At 45.9% G+C, this 23,087-nt stretch overlaps 1 protein-coding gene across 14 annotated transcripts in view; it reads right to left on the bottom strand.

Moving 5' to 3' along the window:
* Window positions 1-14,885, bottom strand: part of MYCBP2 (MYC binding protein 2) — a 445,111-nt gene extending 430,226 nt beyond the window's left edge. For all 14 annotated transcript variants that reach the window (XM_050946493.1, XM_050946502.1, XM_050946519.1 and 11 more), the window contains exon 1: window positions 14,412-14,885. In XM_050946493.1, the coding sequence (XP_050802450.1) occupies window positions 14,412-14,698 (287 nt within the window). In that variant the 5' untranslated portion in view covers window positions 14,699-14,885. The remainder of the gene's footprint in view (window positions 1-14,411) is intronic.
* Between the last annotated feature and the right edge of the window lie 8,202 nt (window positions 14,886-23,087).

Raw genomic sequence — 23,087 nt, 5'->3', positions numbered from 1 at the left:
AGGAAGATGTTGATACAAAAAAGTAACTCTTATTTAAAAGATTAGGTAACAATCACAGTTTAGGGCCAAAAGGGACAACCAGATCATCTAGTGTGACCTCCTGCATATAACAGGCCACCAATACCCCACAGCACTCATACACCGACCCAATCACCAGTATCTTCTAATGAAAACAAGCCTCCAATATTAAGGAAAAAACTGATGTATCACAATGTGCTGCTCACAATACTTATCACTCTTCAAAACAAGATATTTCACTCCATCTTTTAAGTTAGTATTATAATTTATAATACACATTGGGAAGGAAAAACTCAATTTTAATACTTACAGAATACACTGTTGACAAAACATACTTCCTCAAAGCAAGTACAGGGGGAAAAAAAAAAACAAAGACCGCCGCACAAACTTCCCTATCCTGCCTCACTTGCATGCCTTAGCAGTAACTACAGAGAACCACCTTGAGAAATGAGAAGGCAGTTTGCTCTCCCTGTCCACTCCTTTACCTCACAGACAGCAAACAAAGGCAACATGTCATCACTTAGCAACATGAACAGGTAACTATGAGGGCTTGTCCTGAAACCAGACTCATTTTAAATTGCCATGAAACAGCTGTCTAAGTGAAACTACTTTTGGTCACTTCCAAAATAAACTAGATTTGAACTACAGTTTAAACACAAATGGCTTTACATATCCCTTTATTATTAATCTAACCCAGCAGTTCTCAAACTATGGGTTGGGACCCCCAAGTGCATCACAACCCTATTTTAATGGGATTGCCAGGGCTGGCATTAGACCTGATTTGGGCTAAAGCCTGAGCCCCAGTCCCACCACCAAGGACTGAAGTCCTCAGGCTTGGACTTCAGCCCTGGGCAGCAGAGCTCAAGCTTTGGCTTCAGCCCTGAGCGGCAGGGCTCAGGTTACAGGCCCCTCACGCAGGGCTGAAGCCCTTGGGCTTTGGGTCCCCCAGCCAGGGTAGTGGGGTTTGGGCTTTGGTCATCCCTCCTGGGGTCACAGTTATTTTTGTTGTCAGAAGAGGGTCATGGTGCAATTAAGTTTGAGAACCGCCGAAAATCCCTACACAATGCAATTTCATCAAATCAGCTCATCCTCTCCAAAATAAATGCTTCCTGTCTAAAATTTAAAATATTTTAAAGAAAGTGTTAGTAATCAAGACTACAAAAACAGACAAAAATGCCCTTTAGCGTTTCTAGATTTCTAGTCAGGATTGTTCCACCTCTTCATTTGCCAAAACTAGATTCTTCTAATTTCCAAAGCTCCATATATAACCTCTATGTTCCCACTGTCAACCCAACACTTCAAGTCATATTTTTAAAATTACTCAATACCTCATTTCATTTTGAATCACTCATTGAACAGTTTATCACTTTAAACTGCTTTGACTTCAGAAGTAGTTATTCAAATTATGATTTTCTACACCCCCTTCTCTCAAAACCCCTTTCCAACATTTACTAAATTTTACAATTAATCAGTTTACTTGATTCCTCCACTACCTCAGTCACTAATGTATTTTTAAATAGCACGGTGTATCAACTTTTAAACTCTTAAGCCTTGTCAGAATTTCTACCACCCACTTTTTAAAAGTGCACATCCTCTTATAGTACATCTTGTGCACTAGTGTAAGACAAGAAACAGGACTAAAAAAATAAAGGCATTCATCTACTGATGAGCATTAACTAACATTACAATAAAATAAAAAAATTAAAATATAATGTATAAAGTTACAATTAAAGAGTCTGCTACTGCATCACTGATTCTCAAATATTCAGAAGTTTCAGTTTGTTGAAAGCCTCATCTCTCTCACCAGAAGTTAGTCCAGTAAGAGATATCTCACCCACCTTGTCTCTGTAATATCCTGGGATCAACATGGCTACAACAACACTGAATTCAACAACTTTTGTCAATTTTCCAATAAAATACAATTATCAGTGCATAATGTTGTCAAGGTTTTCCCCCCCCCCACTTTGAACTTTAGAGTACAAATGTGGGGACCTGCATGAACACTTTAAGCTTAATTACTAGCTTAGATCTGGAAACACTGCCATCACCCAGAAATTTCAGTGTCTGGGGCACTACCTGTCCCCCCAAAACTTTCCCCTCCCTGGGCTGCCTTGAGGGACTTCACCAATTCCCTGGGGAACACAGATCCAAACCCCTTGGATCTTAACAAAAGGAAAAATCAATCAGGTTCTTAAAAAGACAGCTTTTAATTAAAGAAAGAAAAGGTAAAAATTATCTCTGTAAAATCAAGATGGAGAATGCTTTATAGGGTACTCAGATTCATATAGCCCAGAAGAAACCCCCTCTAGCCTTAGATTTAAAGTTACAGCAAATAGAGGTAAAAATCCTTCCAGCAAAAAAAAAAACATTTACAAGTTGAGAAAACAAACATAAGACTAACATGCCTTCCCTGGCTGATTACTTACAAGTTTAAAACATGAGAGCCTGATTTAGAAGGATTTGGAGAGCCTGGATTGATGTCCCGTCAGCGAACAACCAAACAAAACAAAGAGCACAAACAAAGATGTCCCTCCACCAAGATTTGAAAGTATCTTGTCCCCTTACTGGTCCTCTGGTCAGGTGTCAGCCAGGTTTACTAAGCTTATTAACCCTTTACAGGTAAAAGAGACATTAACCCTTAACTATCTGTTTATGACAAGCCCCCCAAATCTCAGACAGTGTGGAACCACACTGGTGGTGATTTCTTCCTAGAACTTTAGAATAAACAGATTAATAAAACACATATACCTTTACATATACTAATATGTATGTAAAACTACAAGACTTCTCACCTTTCAAGGACAATTTTTAACCAGTTGATTCTGGGAAACTTTCATGGGAGAGTGTATCAGCTACTTTGTTAGAAGCTCCTGAAATGTGCTGAATTTCAAAAATCAAAATTTTGGAGAGCTAAACTCCATCGAAGAAGTTTTTTTGTTGTTTCTCTTGGCAGTATGAAGCCACTTTAGCGCAGTATGGTTGGTTTGTAGCAGGAAACGCCATCCCCAAACGTATGGGCGTAGCTTTTCCAGGGCAAACACAATTCCGTAGCATTCTTTTTCACTGATTGACCAGTGGCTTTCCCTCTCAAACAGTTTTTTGCTGAGAAACATGACAGGATGAAATTCTTGATCCGGTCCTTCCTGCATTAAAACTGCTCCTACACCACGCTCAGACGCATCTGTGGTTACTAGGAACGGTATGTCAAAGTCTGGGGCCCTTAGCACGGGGTCAGACATGAGTGTTGCCTTAAGCTGGGTAAAGGCCTCCTGACACTCATTAGTCCACTTAACTGCATTTGGCTGTGTTTTTTTGGTCAGGTCTGTTAGTGGGGCAGCGATTTGGCTGTAGTGTGGTACAAATGGCCTGTAATATCCTGCCAAGCCCAAGAAGGATTGGACCTGTTTCTTTGACTTTGGGACAGGCCACTTTTGGATAGCATCCACCTTCGCCTGTAGGGGAGTTATCATTCCTTGACCCACCTGGTGTCCAAGGTAAGTCACTTTGTTTTGGCCTATTTGACACTTTTTAGCCTTAACAGTTAGTCCTGCCTGCCTGATGCGCTCAAAGACTTTTTCCAGGTGTTCTGCCCATGAATCAGAAAAAATGGCCACATCATCGAGGTAGGCAACTGCATACTCTCCCAATCCTGCTAGGAGACCATCTACAAGTCTTTGGAAGGTGGTGGGTGCATTTCGCAGCCCAAAAGGAAGCACGTTAAATTCATACACCCCTGCATGGGTGATGAAGGCTGACCTTTCTTTGGCGGGTTCATCTAGCGGTACTTGCCAGTACCCTTGGTTAAGTTTGTTGTAGAGATGAACTGGGCATGTCCCAATTTCTCCAATAGCTCATCGGTGCGTGGCATTGGATAGTTGTCGGGACAAGTTACAGCATTCAGCTTACGGTAGTCCAAGCAAAAGCGTTATTTCCCCATCTGGTTTGGGAACTAGAACCACGGGAGATGCCCATGCACTGTTAGAGGGGCGGATTACACCCATCCGTAGCATGTTCTGGATCTCCTGTTCTATAGCAGCTTGGGCATGAGGAGACACCCAGTAGGGTGGGGTTCTAACTGAGCGAGCATTACCTGTGTCAATGGAGTAGTATGCCTGTTCAGTCCATCCTGGAGTGGCTGAGAACACTGGGGAAAAGCTAGTGCACAGCTTGATCTGCTGTCGCTACAGATATTCAAGGGTCGTGGAGAGGTTCACCTCTTCCACGCCACCGTCATTTTTTCCTTCGTAGTAGACACCTTCAGGCCAATCAGCATCATCTCCTCCCTACGCTGTAAACTGACAAAGCTTTAAGTCTTTGGAATAAAAGGGCTTGAGAGAATTAATACGGTACACTTTAGGCTTCAGGGTGAGGTGGGGAATGCTATGAGATAGTTAACAGCTCCTAGGTGCTCTTGGACCGTGAATGGCCCTTCCCATAATGCTTCCATCTTATGGGCCTGTTGCATCTTCAAGACCATAACCTGGTCCCCTACTTTGAAGGAACGCTCTCTGGTATGTTTATCATACCAAGCCTTTTGCTCTTCCTGAGCATCCTTTAGGTTTTCTTTAGCAAGGGCTAAAAAGTGTCGGAGGGTGCTTTGTAGGTTGCTTACAAAGTCTAGACTGTTCGTTCCTGGAGAAGGCGTAAACTCCTCCCATTGCTGCTTCACCAACTGTAATGGCCCCTTAACCTCGTGGCCATACACAAGTTTGAATGGTGAAAACCCTAAACTGGGATGTGGTACAGCCCTGTAGGCAAAAAGCAACTGCTGTGACACTAGGTCCCAATCATTCGAGTGTTCATTTACGAATTTAAGTATCATGGCCCCAAAGTTCCATTAAATCTCTCCACCAGGCCATTGGTTTGATGGTGGTACGGGGTAGCAACCAAGTGATTCACCCCATGAGCTTCCCACAGATTTTTCATGGTCCCTGCCAGGAAATTAGTTCCCAAATCTATAAGGATGTCAGAGGGCCAACCTACCCTGGCAAAAATGTCTGCTAAGGCCTGGCACACAGTTTTAGCCCTGGTGTTGCTTAGAGCTACTGATTCCGGCCATTGGGTAGCAAAATCCATGAAAGTCAGTATGTACTGCTTTCCCCTGGGGGTCTTTTTTGGGAAAGGACCCAGAATATCCACAGCTGCTCACTGAAATTGGACCTCAATTATGGGGAGCGGCTGGAGAGGGGCTTTGACCTGGTCCTGGGGCTTCCCCACTCGTTGGCATACCTCACAAGACCGGACATAATTAGCAACGTCCTTGCCCATTCCCTCCCAGTGGAAGGACTTCCCAAACCTGTCTATGGTTCTGTTCACCCCAGAATGGCCACTGGGATGATCATGGGCTAAGCTCAAGAGCTTCCCCCGGTGCTTAGTTGGAACTACCAACTGTTTTTGAGGACGCCAGTCTTCCTGGTGTCCACCAGAAAGAGTCTCCTTGTATAAAAGTCCTTGCTCTATAACAAACCAGGATCGGTTAGAGGAGCTGAGAGGCAGTGGGGTGCTCCGTGCCACCGCCCAAACTTTCTGAAGGCTGTCATCTGCTTCCTGCTCAGCTTGGAACTGTTCCCTTGAGGCTGGAGACGTCAGTTCCTCCTTAGACTGTGGACTTGGGCTTGGTCCCTCTGGAAGCGACGTAGGTGATGGGGTTGTTTTCGCTGATTGTGAACTGCTTTCCACTGGTGCACTATATGATATTTCAGGCTCTGGCTGAGCCTCCTGGGTAGTTTTAATTGATTGCTGCTTCTGCCAGTCCAGGACCACTGGTGCCCTCTGGCGTTGGACTTGTAGATGGGTTTGCAAGTGCTGGCATCAGTGCTGGCAACGGTTCTGGTGCTGATTGCTTTTCCAGTTCCAGTTCTGGAACTGGAGGCACTATGATTGTTGCAGTCGTTGGCAGGGGATCCGGTTCCACCACCTCTGTCTGGGTCTCTGGTAACGCAGACGGGGCCCTGGTGGATGGCTCAGGAACAGGGATGGGTGTGGAAGCTCGCTTGGCTTGGCTGCGTGTGACCATTCCCACCCTCTTGGTCAGCTCCACCTGGTTGGCCAAGTCTTCCCCCAGTAGCATGAGGATGGGGTAATTGTCAGACTGCAAAATTCCACATTCCTGACCAGCCCTTGTACTGGACAGGCAACTCAGCTGTAGGCAAGTTTAAAGATTTTGACATGAAGGGGTAAATTGTCACTTGGGCCTCTGGATTGATGAAACTGGGGTTCACTAAGGACTGGTGGATAGCTGACACTTGTGCCCCGATGTCTCTCCACGCAATAACCTTCTTTCCGCCCACTCTCAAGGTTTCCCTTCGCTCCGAGGGTATTTGAGGCATCTGGGCCTGGGGATCTTTGGTGTGATGGTGGTGTAATGAACTGCACTCGGTTGCGGTTCTTGGGGCAGTTGGCCTTTATATGTCCCAGTTCATTACATTTAAAATATCGCCCAGCTGACTGGTCACTGGGTTGAGGTGGGTTGCTGGAGACTAGTGAGGTGGGACAATAGGGTGTCTGGGGCTTTCCTTGGGTTGTAGGTGGGGTCTTGGGGAACACCCTCTAAGAACTGCTCCATTTGCATTAGGAAGGACAGCTCTTCCAGAGATTTAGCATTTGATCCTGATATCCAGGCATCCCAATTTTTTCCAGTGTGGTAGGCATGTCGGGTAAATGACACATCTGGTTTCCACCTTAGGGCTCTGACCCTCTGACGGGCATGCTTAGGTGTTAGCCCCATTCTGATTCTGGCCTTGGTTTGAAAGAGATTATAATCGTTCATGTGGTCCTTAGGCATTTCAGCTGCCACCTCTGCTAGGGGTCCACTGAGCTGTGGCCTCAGCTCTATCATGTACTGGTCTGCAGAGATGCGGTACCCAAGGCAGGCCCTTTCAAAATTTTCTAAGAAGGCCTCAGTATCATCATCTGCCTTGTAGGTGGGGAATTTTCTGGGATGGGAAACAGTACCTGGAGAAGGCTTGTTAGGGTTGGCTGGTACATCTGGTGTAGCCTTTGCTAAGTCCAGTTCATGCTTTCTCTTTCTCTTCCTCTCTTCCATCTCTTTTTGTTTTATTTTCATCTTTTTTTTAATCTCCATCTCTTTTTGTTTTATCTCCATTTTTTTTGTTTCATTTCTATTTTTTTTTTTTGTTTCATCTTCATAGCTCTTTTGTGGTCAGCCTCATTGGCTTTTTCTTTTCTTTCTCTCATCTTCATAGCTCTCCTGTGGTCAGCCTCTTTGGCTTTTTCTTTTCTTTCTCTCATCTTCATAGCTCTCCTGTGGTCAGCCTCTTTGGCTTTCTCTTCTGCGTCCAGCCTAGCCATTTCTAGTTTGTTAACTGTTTTACTTGTACTCATTTTCTTGCTTTCTTGTGCTGGCCACACCCCACTCTGCAGCTCACTGAAACCTGGGAGGCACTCCGCTCAGGGCTGCTTGGTTAACAGAGATTTTCTAACTAGCTATACCCAAGAGGTAGAAAGAAAGAAAACAATTCAACTTCTAAATTCCTTTTTGCTGCCTGCTTGCTCACAGCTTGAAGTCTCCTCTTAACAAAGACCCTTGTTAAAAACTTAACACCTCTGCCCTCAGGCTGCTTTCCAAGCAGCTAGAAAGGAGAGAAAAAAAATCCCACTGGCTTTTGGTTCCTAAAAATCTCGTACCGCTGCCACCATGTCAAGGTTCCCTCCCCCCCCCACTTTGAACTTTAGAGTACAAATGTGGGGACCTGCATGAACACTTTAAGCTTAATTACTAGCTTAGATCTGGTAACACTGCCACCACCCAGAAATTTCAGTGTCTGGGGCACTACCTGTCCCCCCAAAACTTTCCCCTCCCTGGGCTGCCTTGAGGGACTTCACCAATTCCCTGGGGAACACAGATCCAAGCCCCTTGGATCTTAAAACAAGGAAAAATCAATCAGGTTCTTAAAAAGGAAGCTTTCAATTAAAGAAATAAAGGTAAAAATTATCTCTGTAAAATCAGGATGGAGAATGCTTTACAGGGTACTCAGATTCATATAGCCCAGAGGAAATCCCCTCTAGCCTTAGATTTAAAGTTATAGCAAACAGACGTAAAAATCCTTCCAACAAAAAGAAACATTTACAAGTTGAGAAAACAAATATAAGACTAACATGCCTTGCCTGGCTGATTACTTACAAGTTTAAAACATGAGAGACTGATCCAGAAAGATTTGGTGAGCCTGGATTGATATCCCGTACCTCTCTGATCCGAGAGCAAACAATCGAACAAAACAAAGAGCACAAACAAAGACTTCCCTCCAGCAAGATTTGAAAGTATCTTGTCCCCCTATTAGTCCTCTGCTCAGGTGTCTGCCAGGTTTACTGAGCTTCTTAACCCTTTACAGGTAAAAGAGATATTAACCCTTAACTATCTGTTTATGACAAATATAATGTAAATTGGTCTAATAGTGTTAAGCCAGAAAAATAAAAACTCTGAACAGACTAACCCAGGGGTCAGCAACCTCTGACATGCGGCTCGCCAGGGTAAGCACCCTGGCAGGCCAGGCTGGATTGTTTACCTGCCACGTCCGCAGGTTCGGCCAATTGCGGCTTCCCGCTCCAGGCCAACGGGGGCTGCAGGAAGCAGTATGGGCCAAGGGATGTGCTGGCCACAGCTTCCTGCCACCCCTATTGGCCTGGAGTGGCAAACTGCAGCCAGTGGGAGCTACGATCAGCTGAGCCTGCAGATGCGGCAGGTAAACAAACCAGCCCAACCCGACAGGGCTCTTACCCTGGCAAGCCGCATGCCAAAGGATGCCAACCCCTGGGCTCGCATATCTTATTTTACAAAAGGAATGGAAAATTTGGTCATACAATGCATGCACTTTTCACAAGAAACACCAGTGTCTCACTATGTTATTATTATTGTTGTATAATCTATAATTCAGTCCATTATTTCTGGCTAAATATGACTCATGTATTTTCAACCTGCATTACAGCACTGTAAGCAGTTCTGAAGCAATGAAACTAAAAAACTTCTGAATCTCAAGGTAAAAAGCAGCCTAATGTTTTCAAAAATGAAAGGTGGTGTTTGGCTTTTAGTGTGAAAAACAAGCAGAACTTTTCAAAGTCTGAAGGTAGTAAGCATCTTTGTAGACATTCTTCATCAAATTGCGTGGAAGTGGGGGAGAGAGACCAAAAAAACCCTTGCAATAGCAGACAACTTGAAACAGAGGATGTGCAGATATACATTAAGAGGGTTGGATGTGCTGATCTAACAGTGTCCTTTGGCAACCAACCCAAAGAACTGATTCAAAAACAAGAAATCAGCTTATTTTCATTAAGCAGTGTAGTATGGAGGTACAAACATAAATAGCAGGAAAGTCCAACATCAAGGGAAAAACAGCTATCGATTAATGTTAAATTAATATACTTTATAGCTAAGGCTGCAAGACTGTCACAGAAGCCCCCAGCAGGGTCCTGGGCACCCCCACCCCTCAGCGAGGTCCCTGGACTGCCCCCCACAAAGCACCCATAACCCCCCGCCCAAGTCTTGGTCACGACAAGTATTTTTAGTAAAAGTCATGGACAGGTAAAGGGCCTGTGAATTTTTGTTTATGGTCCGTGACCTGTCCATGAGTTTACTAAAAATACCTGTGACTAAAACATAACCTTATTTATAGCAAGTAAGTCAAAACTTAACCGAGCTTTTAAAAAACTAGGCTCACTTTTCAATAATATGACCAGATCACAGGTTCTCAAACTGTGGGTCAGGACCCCAAAGTGGGTCGCAACCCTGTTTTAATGGGGTTGCCAGGGCTAGCTTAGACTTGCTGAGGCCCAGGGCCAAAGCCCAAGCTATGGACAGTGGGGCTCAGGTTACAGGCCCTCTGCCTGCGGCTGAAGCCTTTTGGCTTCAGCTTCCCCCCCACACTGTCAGGAGCAGTTGGGCTTGGGCTTTGCTCCCCTACACTCCCTCCCTGGGGCAGTGGGGCTTGGATTGGCTCAGGCTTCAGACCCCCCCTCCTGGGGTCATGTAGTAATTTCTGTTGTCAGAAGGGGGTCGCAGTGCAATGAAGTTTGAGAACGGTGGGCAAGAGTACAAGGGAAGGTTTCAAACCACAACAGCACTGTTTTTATGTTTCCTAATATTGCAGTAATCATAAAAATAGACGTTAAACTTAGATTTACCAAAGTTCATTTGTCTTTTTAACTAATCTTAGTTTAATTCACTATCAAGAAGTTTGACATTAGACATAGCACTATGTCAAATTCTTTAAAAAGAATTTGTCTAATGATTTCTGATAACCGTGTATACGACAACATTATTGTTAAAATACATAAGAAATATTAAACATCTTTACCTCTGCTTCAATACCTATTATTGAATCTTTTCAGCATGTGATACATCACTCACTGCTTTTAGATGGCAGCTAGTACAAATAACCTCTGAGTATACATTCATAAATTCTATATAGATTATTCAAGAATCATATATTTAACTTTGCATTGGCAGTGCTTGGTCAATCTAATATAGCTTTGATTTCTAACTTTTCAAAACAAAGTAAAAAGCAAGCTTTTATCATAAATCTGACTATAACAGAGGTATTACTTACAGCTTCATTGTTACAACTGAGTTTAACTGTGCACTTAAAAAAAGATTCAGTATCTCCACTCTATTATGCAAGAAAATTAGCATATCATGCCCCAAATTACAGTATTCAGAGAATACTGAATGAAATTTCTGAGAATTTACAAATCAACTCCTAAATTTGGTCATAATTTAAACTATCTGAAATGGGTCCTTTAAGAAATTACTTACCCAAATGATTTTAATAATGGAATAGCAGGCTTCAGTTAAAAACTCACATATAGTCTGTTAGCTTAATTACAACCTAATGCAGTCAAAGTTGTTAACTACTGCATCTAGTTATAACTAGAGTTGGATGAGAAATGGATACTTTTTAGAAAATATTTTAGAGAAAAATTTTACCCTGTTAATCAAAAACATTCAAAGCTCAAATTTTCAGCCAGCTCTACCTATGACTAATAATTTAGAACACACAACTATTCTGACAGTGGTAACTCAGACTATCACCACTTTTCTTCTACAGAGAAATTGCATGCCACAACTATTTTGGTTGTAATGAGTTAGTAGTGAGAGAAAAACTGTGTTTTTTGGGTCAAGAGTTCTGATTGGGAGAGTGCTTAGCTGTTGTCACTGCACTGGAAACAACTGTGCCTGCTCTTAAAAAGCATGGATGACACTAGCAAATAAGGGCTAAAATCAGCAGTACAGTACTCTGTACTTGCTTACAGTGCTCCAGTGACAAAGCAGCTGTAAATCTTATTGACCTGACTAATATATTCTGGTTTCTTTGTGCTGCTCCAAAGTGATTCAAAGCAGTCAAAACATACCAGTGAATCTGGACTTAATTTACAATTTAAAAATAGTTTAAGACTGATAGAATACACATCTTGAACTCTGAGAAACCACAAGCTATCATTTTTAAGGTTCATGCAAGACATTTTTAATTTTAAAATAATAAAACTATGTTAAACCAAAGTTCAAAGAGAGAGGACATAACTGGAGTTTAAGAGTAAAAGTCATGGCAATCACTGTAATAATTCCAAAACCAACCATTATAAACCTGAATTCAGAATTAATGTTAAGCTTACAGGAAATCCAAAGGTTTTAAGGTGTGGAAACATATAGCTGAGACACCCGAACAACTCTCACAACACTTTGCATTAACCATATAATTAAGGCTGAACCTGAATTTCCTAGGATGAATGTTTGTAGTCCCTTTACAGGTTAAGCTGATTTTTAAGGCTCATGATGAGAAGAAAATATTAAACAGAGAAACATGGAAACACAGAATTAAAGGCATAACAAGAACAGCAAGATTTTCACAGATGCAGTCTGAAATATGACAGTTTCTTGGTTATATAGATGGGACAGAATGAGATGGTGCACAAAAACACACACTAAAGGTCAGGGCCCAGAGACGCCTACTGGCCACAGATAAATCACAAGGTTGCAGTATTCTTGTAGTTTGCAAAATTATTTCTCTCATAGACACACTGGCTACAATTACTGGATTTCCTTTGCTTTCGAAACGGGGACATAATTTGAGTAAGTAAAGTCAAACTGTAAAAAAAAACCCACTTAATTTTAATGTTTCACCAGCATTTACTTGTCAAGGAGTTGATTCACAGAGCTAATATTTCTCTTATGACTGGCTCTGCTCACCCTATGTCAGAACTTAACTCAAGAACGTGAATAAATACAGCACCCTTCCACTTCCTGTGTTTAGGAAGGTCTCCAAATGGAGACAGGTGAACATGTCACTGAAATCCTCGGCAATCTCCTAGGGTAGGAATGAAAGATGAGGGCAGACCCTACTCACCGGGAAGGTGAAACCGAAGGGATTCATTGCAACAACATTAGCCCTTGTTGCGCATGAAGAAGCAGCCACCGGGGGTCCCCCACTGTGACCCAGCCTGGGGAGAGGTGAGCACCCTACTCGCTCCTGTCCCTTAGGTCATTTTCATGTGGCAGTCCCAACATCCAGCTCCCAAGAACTCACTGCTGACTATGAGCACAGACTCCACAGCTGTCATGGAAGCAGCAGGGCCTAAGCTGTCCGTGTACACATTAACGCCTATCCCCTTCAGAGTTGAATGGGAGAATCAGGCACTGCAGCCTCCCTGTGCAAGATGCAACATTTGCAGATCCCTAAACTGCAGCCCCTGGCAAGAAACAGCCACATGCAGGGTCAAAGCTGCCCTAATCCCAAATGTGTCTGTATGTATTTTGGTTGGACCGAGCCCCATTCTGCCCCACCCCAGGTTCTGGGAAGTAACCCACTGCATACTGTCTCAGCAGCATCTCAGCAGCTGCTGCCACCATGCACTGACTCCCACTCCCAGGGTTAAAATGGAAGGTTAGAACCCAGCTTGCACCAGCCACTTTTTCCCCTGACAGCCCCACAGGGTTCTGCCTAACTGACCCTGGAGCCCACATGGCACCCACATCTGGCATCCCCTCTCCCCACCACTGCTGCAGATTGCCTCATGCAACCTCACACAGCTGCTTCCAGGCAGGATGGAGTATGTAGTGTACCTCTACGCCCTTCCCATCTTCCTAGCACATCACATGCTCCAGGTGCTGCTGCTGGGAAAGAAGACAATCTGGTGTGATAGCCCCCACCCTGATCCTGCACCCGCTCCACCTCTCCCCACCCAGCGCATTACAGACCATGGGGGAGAGCACCTGTCTAGGATGAAGAGACCAGGTTGGAGAATGGGCCTCAAAGCGGGGACAGGGGCTTGGGGGAGAGGGAGAGCATGATATCTGGCGCAAAGACAGAGTACCTGGCCCAGGGTTGTGGAGGAAGCAAGCTTAGGTGGATAGGTCCCCAAGGAGGCATCATCTTGCCTTAAGTCAAAGTACCTGGACACAGAAACGGCTCTGAGAAGAGAACAGTGACTGGGGAATGAGCATAGTACATGCCTGTCCATGGCAAACTAAAGCTTAGATGGAGGGCCTCAATCCTGCCCAGGAGTCGAAGGTACCAGCTGTTTTATCTGCTGGGGGTTAGAGAGTAGGTGCAACACATGCCAAAGTGGATCTGGTTGAGGAGAGTACCTTACCTGCCCCAGAGAACTGGGTACAGCAGGATGCACTTTAAGTATCCAGTGAGCTGGCTGGCAAGGATTACATGTACTAGGTTGGTAGCAAAAGCAGGATAAATAGAGGGAGTAGCAGCTCAGAGACACAGGTATGGGCAGAAGAGATGGGCACCTTATCTAACTGGGAGATCCAAGTGGTGGTACATCAGCTGAGTGCATTGCCTCAGGGTGAGGGAGTAATATCCACATGGATGATCTCAGCTGCAGGCTGAGTGCATTACCCACCCAGGTGGGGAGACAACAAATTAGACATACTGCCTATCAGAATCACCCTGGCACAAGTAGTCACTAGGCTGGGTGATTTGTTTGGGGGACTCCAGCAAGGGAGTGAGCTCTGTTCCCAGGTACCCACCCCCCTTGGAGGAATGTAGGAATGGTATTTGCATAGATGCTCTAGTGAGGGAAGCCTTACCTACCCCAGACCCTCGGGATTTGGGGTTACCACCTTGCTAGCTGGCTCGTTATCTAACTCTGGGTCCTGGGAGGCTGGGCGCTACCTGCCCGTTGACTCCAGATGGGCGCATGGCGAGTGGGTGCGTTACCTGCCCAGGTGGGAAGCCGGGGGTTCCCTCTGCGGACACCCTAGGTAGCAATGGGGGCACATTACCACCCTGAATGGTCGCATTAGTCCTCTATCATAGGACCGCCCTGGCAGCTAAGGAGAAGAGTGCATCACATGCTAGGAAGCTGCCTACTGGCTGGGGGAGGTTGTCCCGCTTGGCCCGGGAGTAGGAGGCCTCGGGGTGCGTTACCTGCTCGCGTGACTTCCCGGATCCCTGTCGCTCAGCGCCGCCGTGTAAATCTTCCGGTATGTGTCTGCCAGGGCCCGCCCCGAGAGCAGCAGCTGGTAGCGGTCCCTGCAGCCCGGAGGTGGCGGCCCCGCCGCCCCTGGCAGCGCCCCGAGCCCCATGGCTGAGCCCTCCTCGGAGCCCACGGCCCCTGCCGGGCAGGAGCCGCGGGAAGAGGAGAAGAAGAAGAAGCCGCCCTCGGCCCCGGTCTCGGTGGCGGCGGCTCCTGCGGCGGAGGCGGCCGCGCACATCCCTCTCCCCGCCCTCTGGCGGCTCAGCTGCCTCCCCGGCAAGACACGGACACAGGCGGCTCCCGCTGCCTTCACCGCCGGGGCCCGGCCATGAGGAGGCCGCGAACGCCAACACCGGCCCCGGCGCTGCTCATCCACTCGGGCCGGGGCCGGGGGCGCAGGGACACCTCTTCCCCCCGGGGCCCCCGCTGCCCGGCCGCCGCCGCCTCCGGCAGGAGACCCGGCCGCAGCGCCCGCGCAGCCCCCTGTTGCCGGCGGAGGCTGGTCCCGGAAGGGCCGCGCTGGGGACCCGAGCGAGCTTGTGTATCCGCCGGGCGCGCGCGCCCTACTCCCGCTGCAGGGGGCGAGGCCGGCGCCGCTTCCCCTTGCGGAGTTTCTCTCACAGCCGCCGCCGCCGCCGCCTTCCGCGCAGCCACTTCAGCCCCACCCCCTCCGGGTGTCAGACACACACACGGCGCGACTGCGCAGGCGCGGCAGAGCCCTCAACGCCCCCTCCCCGGGAAATCCGGGAACGAGCCCTTCATTTCTCACAGGCTGCCGCGGGCTCTCACCTGCTGCACCAGACATGCGGTTCCAGCCCCCAGCTGCCGCCACCCTGCCCCGGCGAGCGGCGGACATAGGGGAGACTGCTGCTCACTCGGCCTTCCCCAGCCCTGTGCGTATACATATGCAAGTGCACTCGTCTACATGCACAAAGCACGCATCACACTAATGCCTGAGGGCCCTAGCAGATCAGGGCTCAGTTGTGGTCCGTACTTTATAAACATGCAGGCACGATATGGCAAATTCTAGCAGTTGGGACTTCAAGAAAAACACCAAATATTACATGCATCCAACGAAGTGAGTATTCACCCAGAAAGCTCATGCACCAAAACATCTGTTAGGCTATAAGGTGCCACAGTATTCTTTGCTGCTTTTACAGATCCAGACTAACAGGGCTACCCCTCTGATGCTTGACACCAAATATTACAAGATTTGGCAACACAGTCGTCAATGCTTTACATTGTCAGTGATTCCAGTCACAGCATTTAGTCCTTGATAGAGTCTCAGCTTTCATTTTACAACAACCTTTCTAGTCCTTATAGTTCCAGAAATAACCTAAAGTGAGCATAATCCAATGGAGTAGTAGATTCCTGAGTCTGAAACAATGCATTTAAGAAGTGTGAACTGTCCTATTCGTCTGTGAATTCCACAATTTTCTAACCCCAGAATTCATCATTTTTTCCATGGAATTCCCATTTTTGCTGCAGCCAGGGGCCTGCCATTTTCTTTAATCTCTCTCTTACCAGAACCTGCCTGCTGCTGCCTTTTTGTTTTCCAGTTTTCCCCACAAATGGTAATTAACTGGATAGCAAAACAAACAATTAGTCAGATTTGGTGCATGACTTCCACTACTGTCACTCCAGCCATCCTCCTTGCTTTCGTTTTTTACAGATTACTGCTAAACCATGATGGCCTATAAAGATAAGGCAAGAGGAGAAGATACCTAGGTTCCACTTCACTGATACTTAGGGCCCTACAAAATTCACAGCCATAAAAACCTGTCATGGACCGTGAAACCTGGTCTTTTGCATGCTTTTACCCTATACTATACAGATACCATGAAGAAGACCAGCGTTTCTCAAATTGGGGGTCCTAACCCAAAAGGGAACTGCTGGGGGGTTGCAAGGTTATTTTAGGTGGGTAACGGTATTGCCACCCTTCCTTCTGTGCCATCAGAGCCGGATGGCCAGAGAGTGGCGTCTTGTGGCCGCAGAGCAGTGGCTGGTGGCCGGGCGCCCAGCTATGAAGACAGTGCCTCACCAGCAGCAGCGCAGAAGTAAAGGTGTCAATACCATATCATGCCATCCTTATTTCTGTGCTGTTCATGGTGGTCGCACTGCCTTCAGAGCTGGGCTCCTGGCCAACAGTCACCGTTCTCCAGATGCCCAGCTCTGAAGTCAGCGACGCTGCCAGCAGCAATGCAGAAGTAAGGGTAGCAGTACCGCAACCCCAATGCAATAATCTTGTGACACCCTGTCATAAACAGATAGTTAAGGGTTAATGTCTCTTTTACCTGTAAAGGGTTACAAGCAGTGAACCTGGACCACCTGACCAGAGGACCAATCAGAAAACAAAATACTTTCAAATCTCGGTGGAGGGAAGTCTTTGTTTTGTGTTGTTTGTTTGTCTGTTGTTCTCTGGGTTCTGAGAGTAACCAGATGTACCTACAGGCTCTCTAATTTTCTGTTCAAATAGTGAGTACAAGTACAAAGGCGGTTTAGTCTTTTGATTGTTTTCTTTATTTGCAAATGTGTATTTTGCTGGAAGTATTTTAATTTGTATGTATGCTGGGAGGAGGATTCTCTCTAGTGTCTATAAGCTGAAAGACCCTGTAACCTTACCATCTTAATTACAGAGACAACTTTTACTTTTTCCTTTCTTTTATTAAAAAACTTTCTTTTTTAAGACCTGATTGATTTTTTCCCCTTGTTGAGGCTCATGGAAATTGAGTCTATATTCACCAGGGAATTGGTGGGAGACAGGGAGAGAGAAGGGAGGGGGGAAGGTGGAATCCCTCTGTTTTAGATTCACGGAGCTTGAATCTGTATTACCTCTTGGGGAGGAGGGAAGAGGAGGGGGCAAGGTGCACTCCTCTCTGTTTTAGATTCAAGGAGTTTGAATCACAGTGATCTTCCAGGGTAACCCAGGGAGGGAAAGCCTGGGAGAGGCAACGGTGGGGGAAAGGGTTTACTTTCCTTGTGTTAAGATCCAGGGGATCTGGGTCTTAGGGTCCCCAGGGAAGGTTTTGCGGGGACCAGAGTGTACCAGGCACTCCAAGTCCTGGTTGGTGGCAGCACTACAGGATATAAGCTGGTAATTAAGCTTAGAGGAATTCATGCTGGTACCCCATCTTTTGGACTCTAAGATTCAGCGTGGGGATTTATACCATGACACACACCCCTACAACTCCTTCTTAGGTCAGGATCCGTACAATTACAACACCGTGAAATTTCAGATTTAAATAGCTGAAATCATGAAATTTACAATTTTTAAAATCCTATGACTGTGAAATTGACCAAAGTGGACAGTGAATTTGGTAGGGCCCTACTGATACTGAAGTTAAAATGTCAGTATATAGTTCTGCCAACCCACAGATAGAGTGAGGTTACAGAAACACTATATTTTTTGAATAGAATTTAATGTTTTCTACTCAGTCCCTCCGAAACACTCCTAATTATATGTATTTCAGTACAGTTAAAAATTGAGTTTCTGTTTTACTCTCAAATATACATATCTATACATTTCAAATATTGACAGGTATGGTTTCAAGTAGATGTAATAAATCATTCTCCATATTTCAGTCTTTCTTCATTCAAATTGTAACAAAATTCACTGTATAGCTCCTGTGGGCTACATTGGTCCTTTTGGCTTCTTCATTTATAAGAGTTCTAAATCACATCATTTCTTCTCCATTCCCACCACTAGAATCCTTGTTTGTGCCCATCTGATCATTATTAATTTCAACTACTGTAAGCTCCTCTGTGCTTACCCAAATCTCATTTTGCCCTACTCATTTTCCCAATACAAAATGCAGTCTCTTATATAACAATCTGCTCTTTTTATTTCAATCATGTCTCCTTTCTTAGGGCTTGTATACACTGGCAAGTTTTGTCACCAAAAACTGCCTTTTGGTGACAAAACAGTGATAGCATACACTCTGCAAGGTCCCTTTTTAAAAAAAAAATCTAGATTTGGCAACAAAAATCTTCCGTTCCTGCGAGAGACTTTTGTCTTTTCCCCTCCCTTTACTGTCAACAAACAGCCAATGTAGACACCATAGGAGAACGCTCCTGCCAACAAAGCAGTGTTCACACTGCCACTCACACTGTGGGTCAGTTTGCCTCCTGCATCTCCCATTGGCTGGGAACGGTGAACTGCGGCCACTGGGAGCTGCAGGTAGCCATTCAAATGTAAACAAACAGTCTCACAGCCCACCAGTGGATTACTCTGATGGGCCACGTGTGGTCCGCGGGCCACAGGCTGCCCATCACTGTCTTAAGGGATTCTTTTAAAAGGGGAATATCTCTTAATATATTGTTTCTCCTTCTTCCAACACCAGTATTCCATTCTTACATCATTATTGCCCCTCTGTGGAATGGTAGCAGACTTCCAGAGCTTAGCATGCTGGCTTCCCAGTGGAGGACAAGTTAGTGATGCTGAATATTGGTATATTCTAAGTGTAACTTGTTTTACTCACATACATACTCCAGTCCTGGAATGGAGGCGCTCAATGCACTGCTGGAAGTTGTTCACATATTTGTCTGAGGAAGGCAATATAGGAACCTTAATAGAATAGACTACAAAGAAGCATGCAGGGAATCCCTTCTTTCAGGTATCGTAGCTTAACACCAAATACCTAGTTGCTCAGGGAGCAACTCTACCTCGAAAATCCATCTACTCAGTGACCAAGATGTGATGCTGTACAGCAAGTAGGACTACTACCCATCTGGGTTTTACCCAGAGAGTCCGGTTTTGGGTTTCTGTGTTCAGGTGCCATTTAGGGTGCCAGGTGCCCAGTTTTTGACCAGAAAGTCTGATCAGAGCAGGGGCAATGCCCTGGGGGGGGGAATAGGCAGAGAAAGGGGCGAGGCCTCTAGGGAAAAGGTGGAGAAGGGAGCAGGGCCTTGAGGGAAGAGGTGGAGCAGAGGCATGGCCTTGGGTGGAACTGTCGGGGCATGGGCAGGGTCCTGGAGAAAGAATCAGGGAATGGGGCAGGGCCTTGGGAGTCCGGCTACCAGTAATGAGAAAGATAATAGACAGGAAAAATACTAATACAGCCACCACTGTTACAAAATTGCACTAAATCTGATACAAAGTATGTCATGTAAGGTATCAATGGAAAAGTTGTAATCTGATAAATATGATTATCCTGTTTTTGTATTAGTATCTCAAACTTGTGTTGTGTCCTTGAGTGACACCCTCTCCCCCAGAGAGATTTGCATCAAGGCCCATTAAGGACAATCTGCTCACCAAATGAGCCCCTTCTGGAGATGTTTCAGAGAGCTCTGAGGCAATGGCTGCCCAATGATTCAGCAAGGCATGTAAGGACATGTGACAAGGATGGGTGATCTAGGACTCCATCTTTTGCCTGTAACTTTCCATACACTTAGATTTTGTCTACACTGGACTTTCATCAGTAAAACTTTTCTTGTTCAGGGGTGTCAAGTGTAACCCTTCTGCTGCTGTGAGTTGGCAGCAACAAGGGCCGGGTTCAGTATCCAGGGGTTCCGTTTCAATAACACAATGCATAACCGGCTCGAGCCCCCACCCAGTGACCTGAAACACTTACATACCACCCCCCCGGGCGCCTCTAGGAGGCAATACTTCCCCTCTCGCAAGCACGGAGTCTGAGTGTAGCAAAATCCTTTTAATAAAGGAGGAAAACAATGCAGCATCACATTGGAGAAACACCACAAACAGGATTATAACACAAATCATAAGCAAAAACCCACCTCCAAGTACATTTGGCAATGTCCTTTCCCCCTTAGGGTCTTAAGTCCAATCACCCCAAAATCCAACAATCCGAAAGTCTCTGGTCAGTCCCACCCCAGAGTTCAAAAGTTTATCTGCAGAGTTTTACCCCCCCCCAGCCTGGGTAGAAATGGGGGGGCACACACAGGGTATTAAGGGGCACCTCACGTGGGCCAGGGCCAACTGCTCCGCATCTCCATGGAGTTCTGCTGCAGCCTTCACCACTACCAGCTCCACTACACCAGCTGTGCCGCTCCTCCAGCCGACCCATGAGCCACTCCAGCTGTCCCTGCAAACCACTCCACTCTGCTCACTGTTCCATGGGCTGCTACAACATGCTGCAAACTGCTCCACTCTGCCAGCCACTTAGCGATAGGTCTTCAGGCTCCCCCACTAGTTAACACAGCACTCAATGATCTCAGCTCAGCTCTTTTAGTGATTTCAGCTTGTAGTAGGGGAGCCCCAGTGCTGGTGCACCATTGGCCCAATGTGAATTCAGCTCAGCAGCCTCCGGATGGACTCCTAATGGAATCAAAATTAGTTCTACTCTTTAACAGTGGAGAGAGGAGAATGTGCAATTGGTGTTCCAGGCCCTCAAAAGGAGCCCATACCATCAGATACACACCAGTCCCCAACCTCTCTCAATTCACTGGGTTTTGGAACCCATGTCCCTTGTCTAGCAAGTACTACTTAATTGAGGTTGAGCCATTACTGTCATAAAGCCGTCTCATAGTTCCTCATTCACATAATCAGGGTGACAACACTTTATTCCTCCTGCCCCAATAACAAAGAAATTGGGGATCAAAGAGCTGTCAAAATAACCATCCCAGGCTGCCGTGGGCTATGCTAGGTGGGGTGGGTGTGCCAATGCAAATACCTGAATTTCCTTTCCACACTCCCTGAAATTCTTTCCACACTCCCCATAATTCACCACCAGATGTCAGGGTAGAGCTCATCCTGACTCTGCTTACAGAAGCAAAAAACAACAACCCCTGAATGACAAAAGTTTTACCGATGAAAAGCAAGGGAGACCAGTGTTTCTCAAATTGAGGTCCTGACCCAAAAGGAAGTTGCAGGTCACAAGGTTATTTTAGGGGGCTTGCAGTATTGCCATCCTTACTTCTGTGCAGCCTTCAGGCTGGGCAGCTGGAGAGCGGCAGCTGCTGGCCAAGCGCCCAGCACTGAAGGCAGCACCCTACCAGCAGTAGCACAGAATTAAGGGTGTCAATACCATACCATGCCACACTTAGTTCTGCACTGCTGGATGGCCAGAAAGTGGTGGCTGCTGCCTGATGGCCCAGCTATGCAGTCAACAATGCAGAAGTAAGGATGGCAATGCCATATCATGCTATCCTTACTTCTGTGCTGCTGCAGGTGGTGGCGCTGCCTTTAGAGCTGGGCTCCCAGCCAGCACTGCAATTCTTCAGCTGCCCAGCTCTGAAGTCAGCAACACTGCCAGCAGCAGTGCAGAAGTAAGGGTAGCAGTACCACAACCCCTCTACAATAATCTTGTGATACCCCCTCCCCCAACTCGTTTTTGGGTCAGGTCCCATACAATTACAACACCATGAAATTTTGGATTGAAATAGCTGAAATAATGAAATTTACTATTTTAAAAATCCTGTTGCCATGAACTTGACCAAAATGGACTGTGAATTTGGTAGGACCCTACTTATGTGTGATGAATCTGGTTTTCAGTAACTTCTCATCATACAGACCAGAAGTCTGGGTGGTGGTGGGGGCTGGATTGCCTAAGGAGACTATGCTTTGGCTTCTTGTTAATCAGTGTAGTGTTACAGGAGCTCACTTTTGTTACTGGTTTGGTAAACTCTAATGTTAGAATTACCATCAGTTTTGGGATGTGACTGCTCTGGTTTTTTCAGTCTGTCTTGAATCTGGCATTCTCAGCTGTGACCTGCACCAGGCACAAGCAAACTTTCATAGACCTATAAGGTCAGAAGGGACTATCATAATCATCTAGGCTGACCTCCTGCACATTGCAGGCCACAGAACTTCACAAATTATCTCCTGAAATAGACCCCTAATTTCTGGCTGAATTACTGAAGTTCTTAAATCATGGTTTAAAGACTTCCAAGTTATAGAGAATTCACCATTTACATTACTTTAAACCTGCAAATGACCTGTGCCCCATGCTGCAGGAGAAGGAAAAAAAACCCCAAACCTCCGGGTCTCTGCCAGTCTGATCCAGGGAAAATTCCTTCCTTACTCCAAATATGGTGATCAGTTAGTCCCTGAGCATATGGATGAGACTCACCAGGCAGGTACCAGGGAAAGAATTCTGTGTAATAACTCAAAGTTGTTTCCATCTAGTGTCCCATCTCCAGCTGTTGGGGATTTTTGCTTCTGACAATTGCTGATGGGCCACATGCCATTGTAGGCAGTCCTATCAGACCATCCCCTCCATAAGCTTATCAAGCTCAGTCTTGAAGCCAGTTAGGTTTTTTGCACCCAGAACTACCCTTGGAAAGTTGATGGTTAGAAACTCCTCCGATTGTTAGAAACCTTCGCCTAAATTTGAGCTTAAACTTGCCAGTTTATATCCATTTGTTCTTGTGTTTACATTGGTGCTTAAATAAACTCTCTTTCCCTAGTATTTTTCCCTCTGGTGTATTTGTAGAGAGCAATCATTTCCCCCCATAGCCTTCTTTTAGTTAGGCTAAATAAGACAAACTGTTTGAGTCTCCTCTCATAAGGTAGATTCTCCAATCCTTGGATCATCCTAGTAGTCCTTCTCTGCACCTATTCCATTTAGAATTAATCTTTATTAAACATGGGAGACCAGTATTGCACAAGGTATTCCAGATGAGGTTTTACCAGTGCCTTGTATAATGGTACTAATACTTCCCTGTCTCTA

The sequence above is a fragment of the Gopherus flavomarginatus genome, chromosome 1, assembly GCF_025201925.1.
Source record: "Gopherus flavomarginatus isolate rGopFla2 chromosome 1, rGopFla2.mat.asm, whole genome shotgun sequence".
Lineage (NCBI taxonomy): Eukaryota > Metazoa > Chordata > Testudines > Testudinidae > Gopherus > Gopherus flavomarginatus.
Note: the sequence above shows the minus strand (reverse complement) of the source record. Positions and strands in the feature narration are given on the sequence as shown.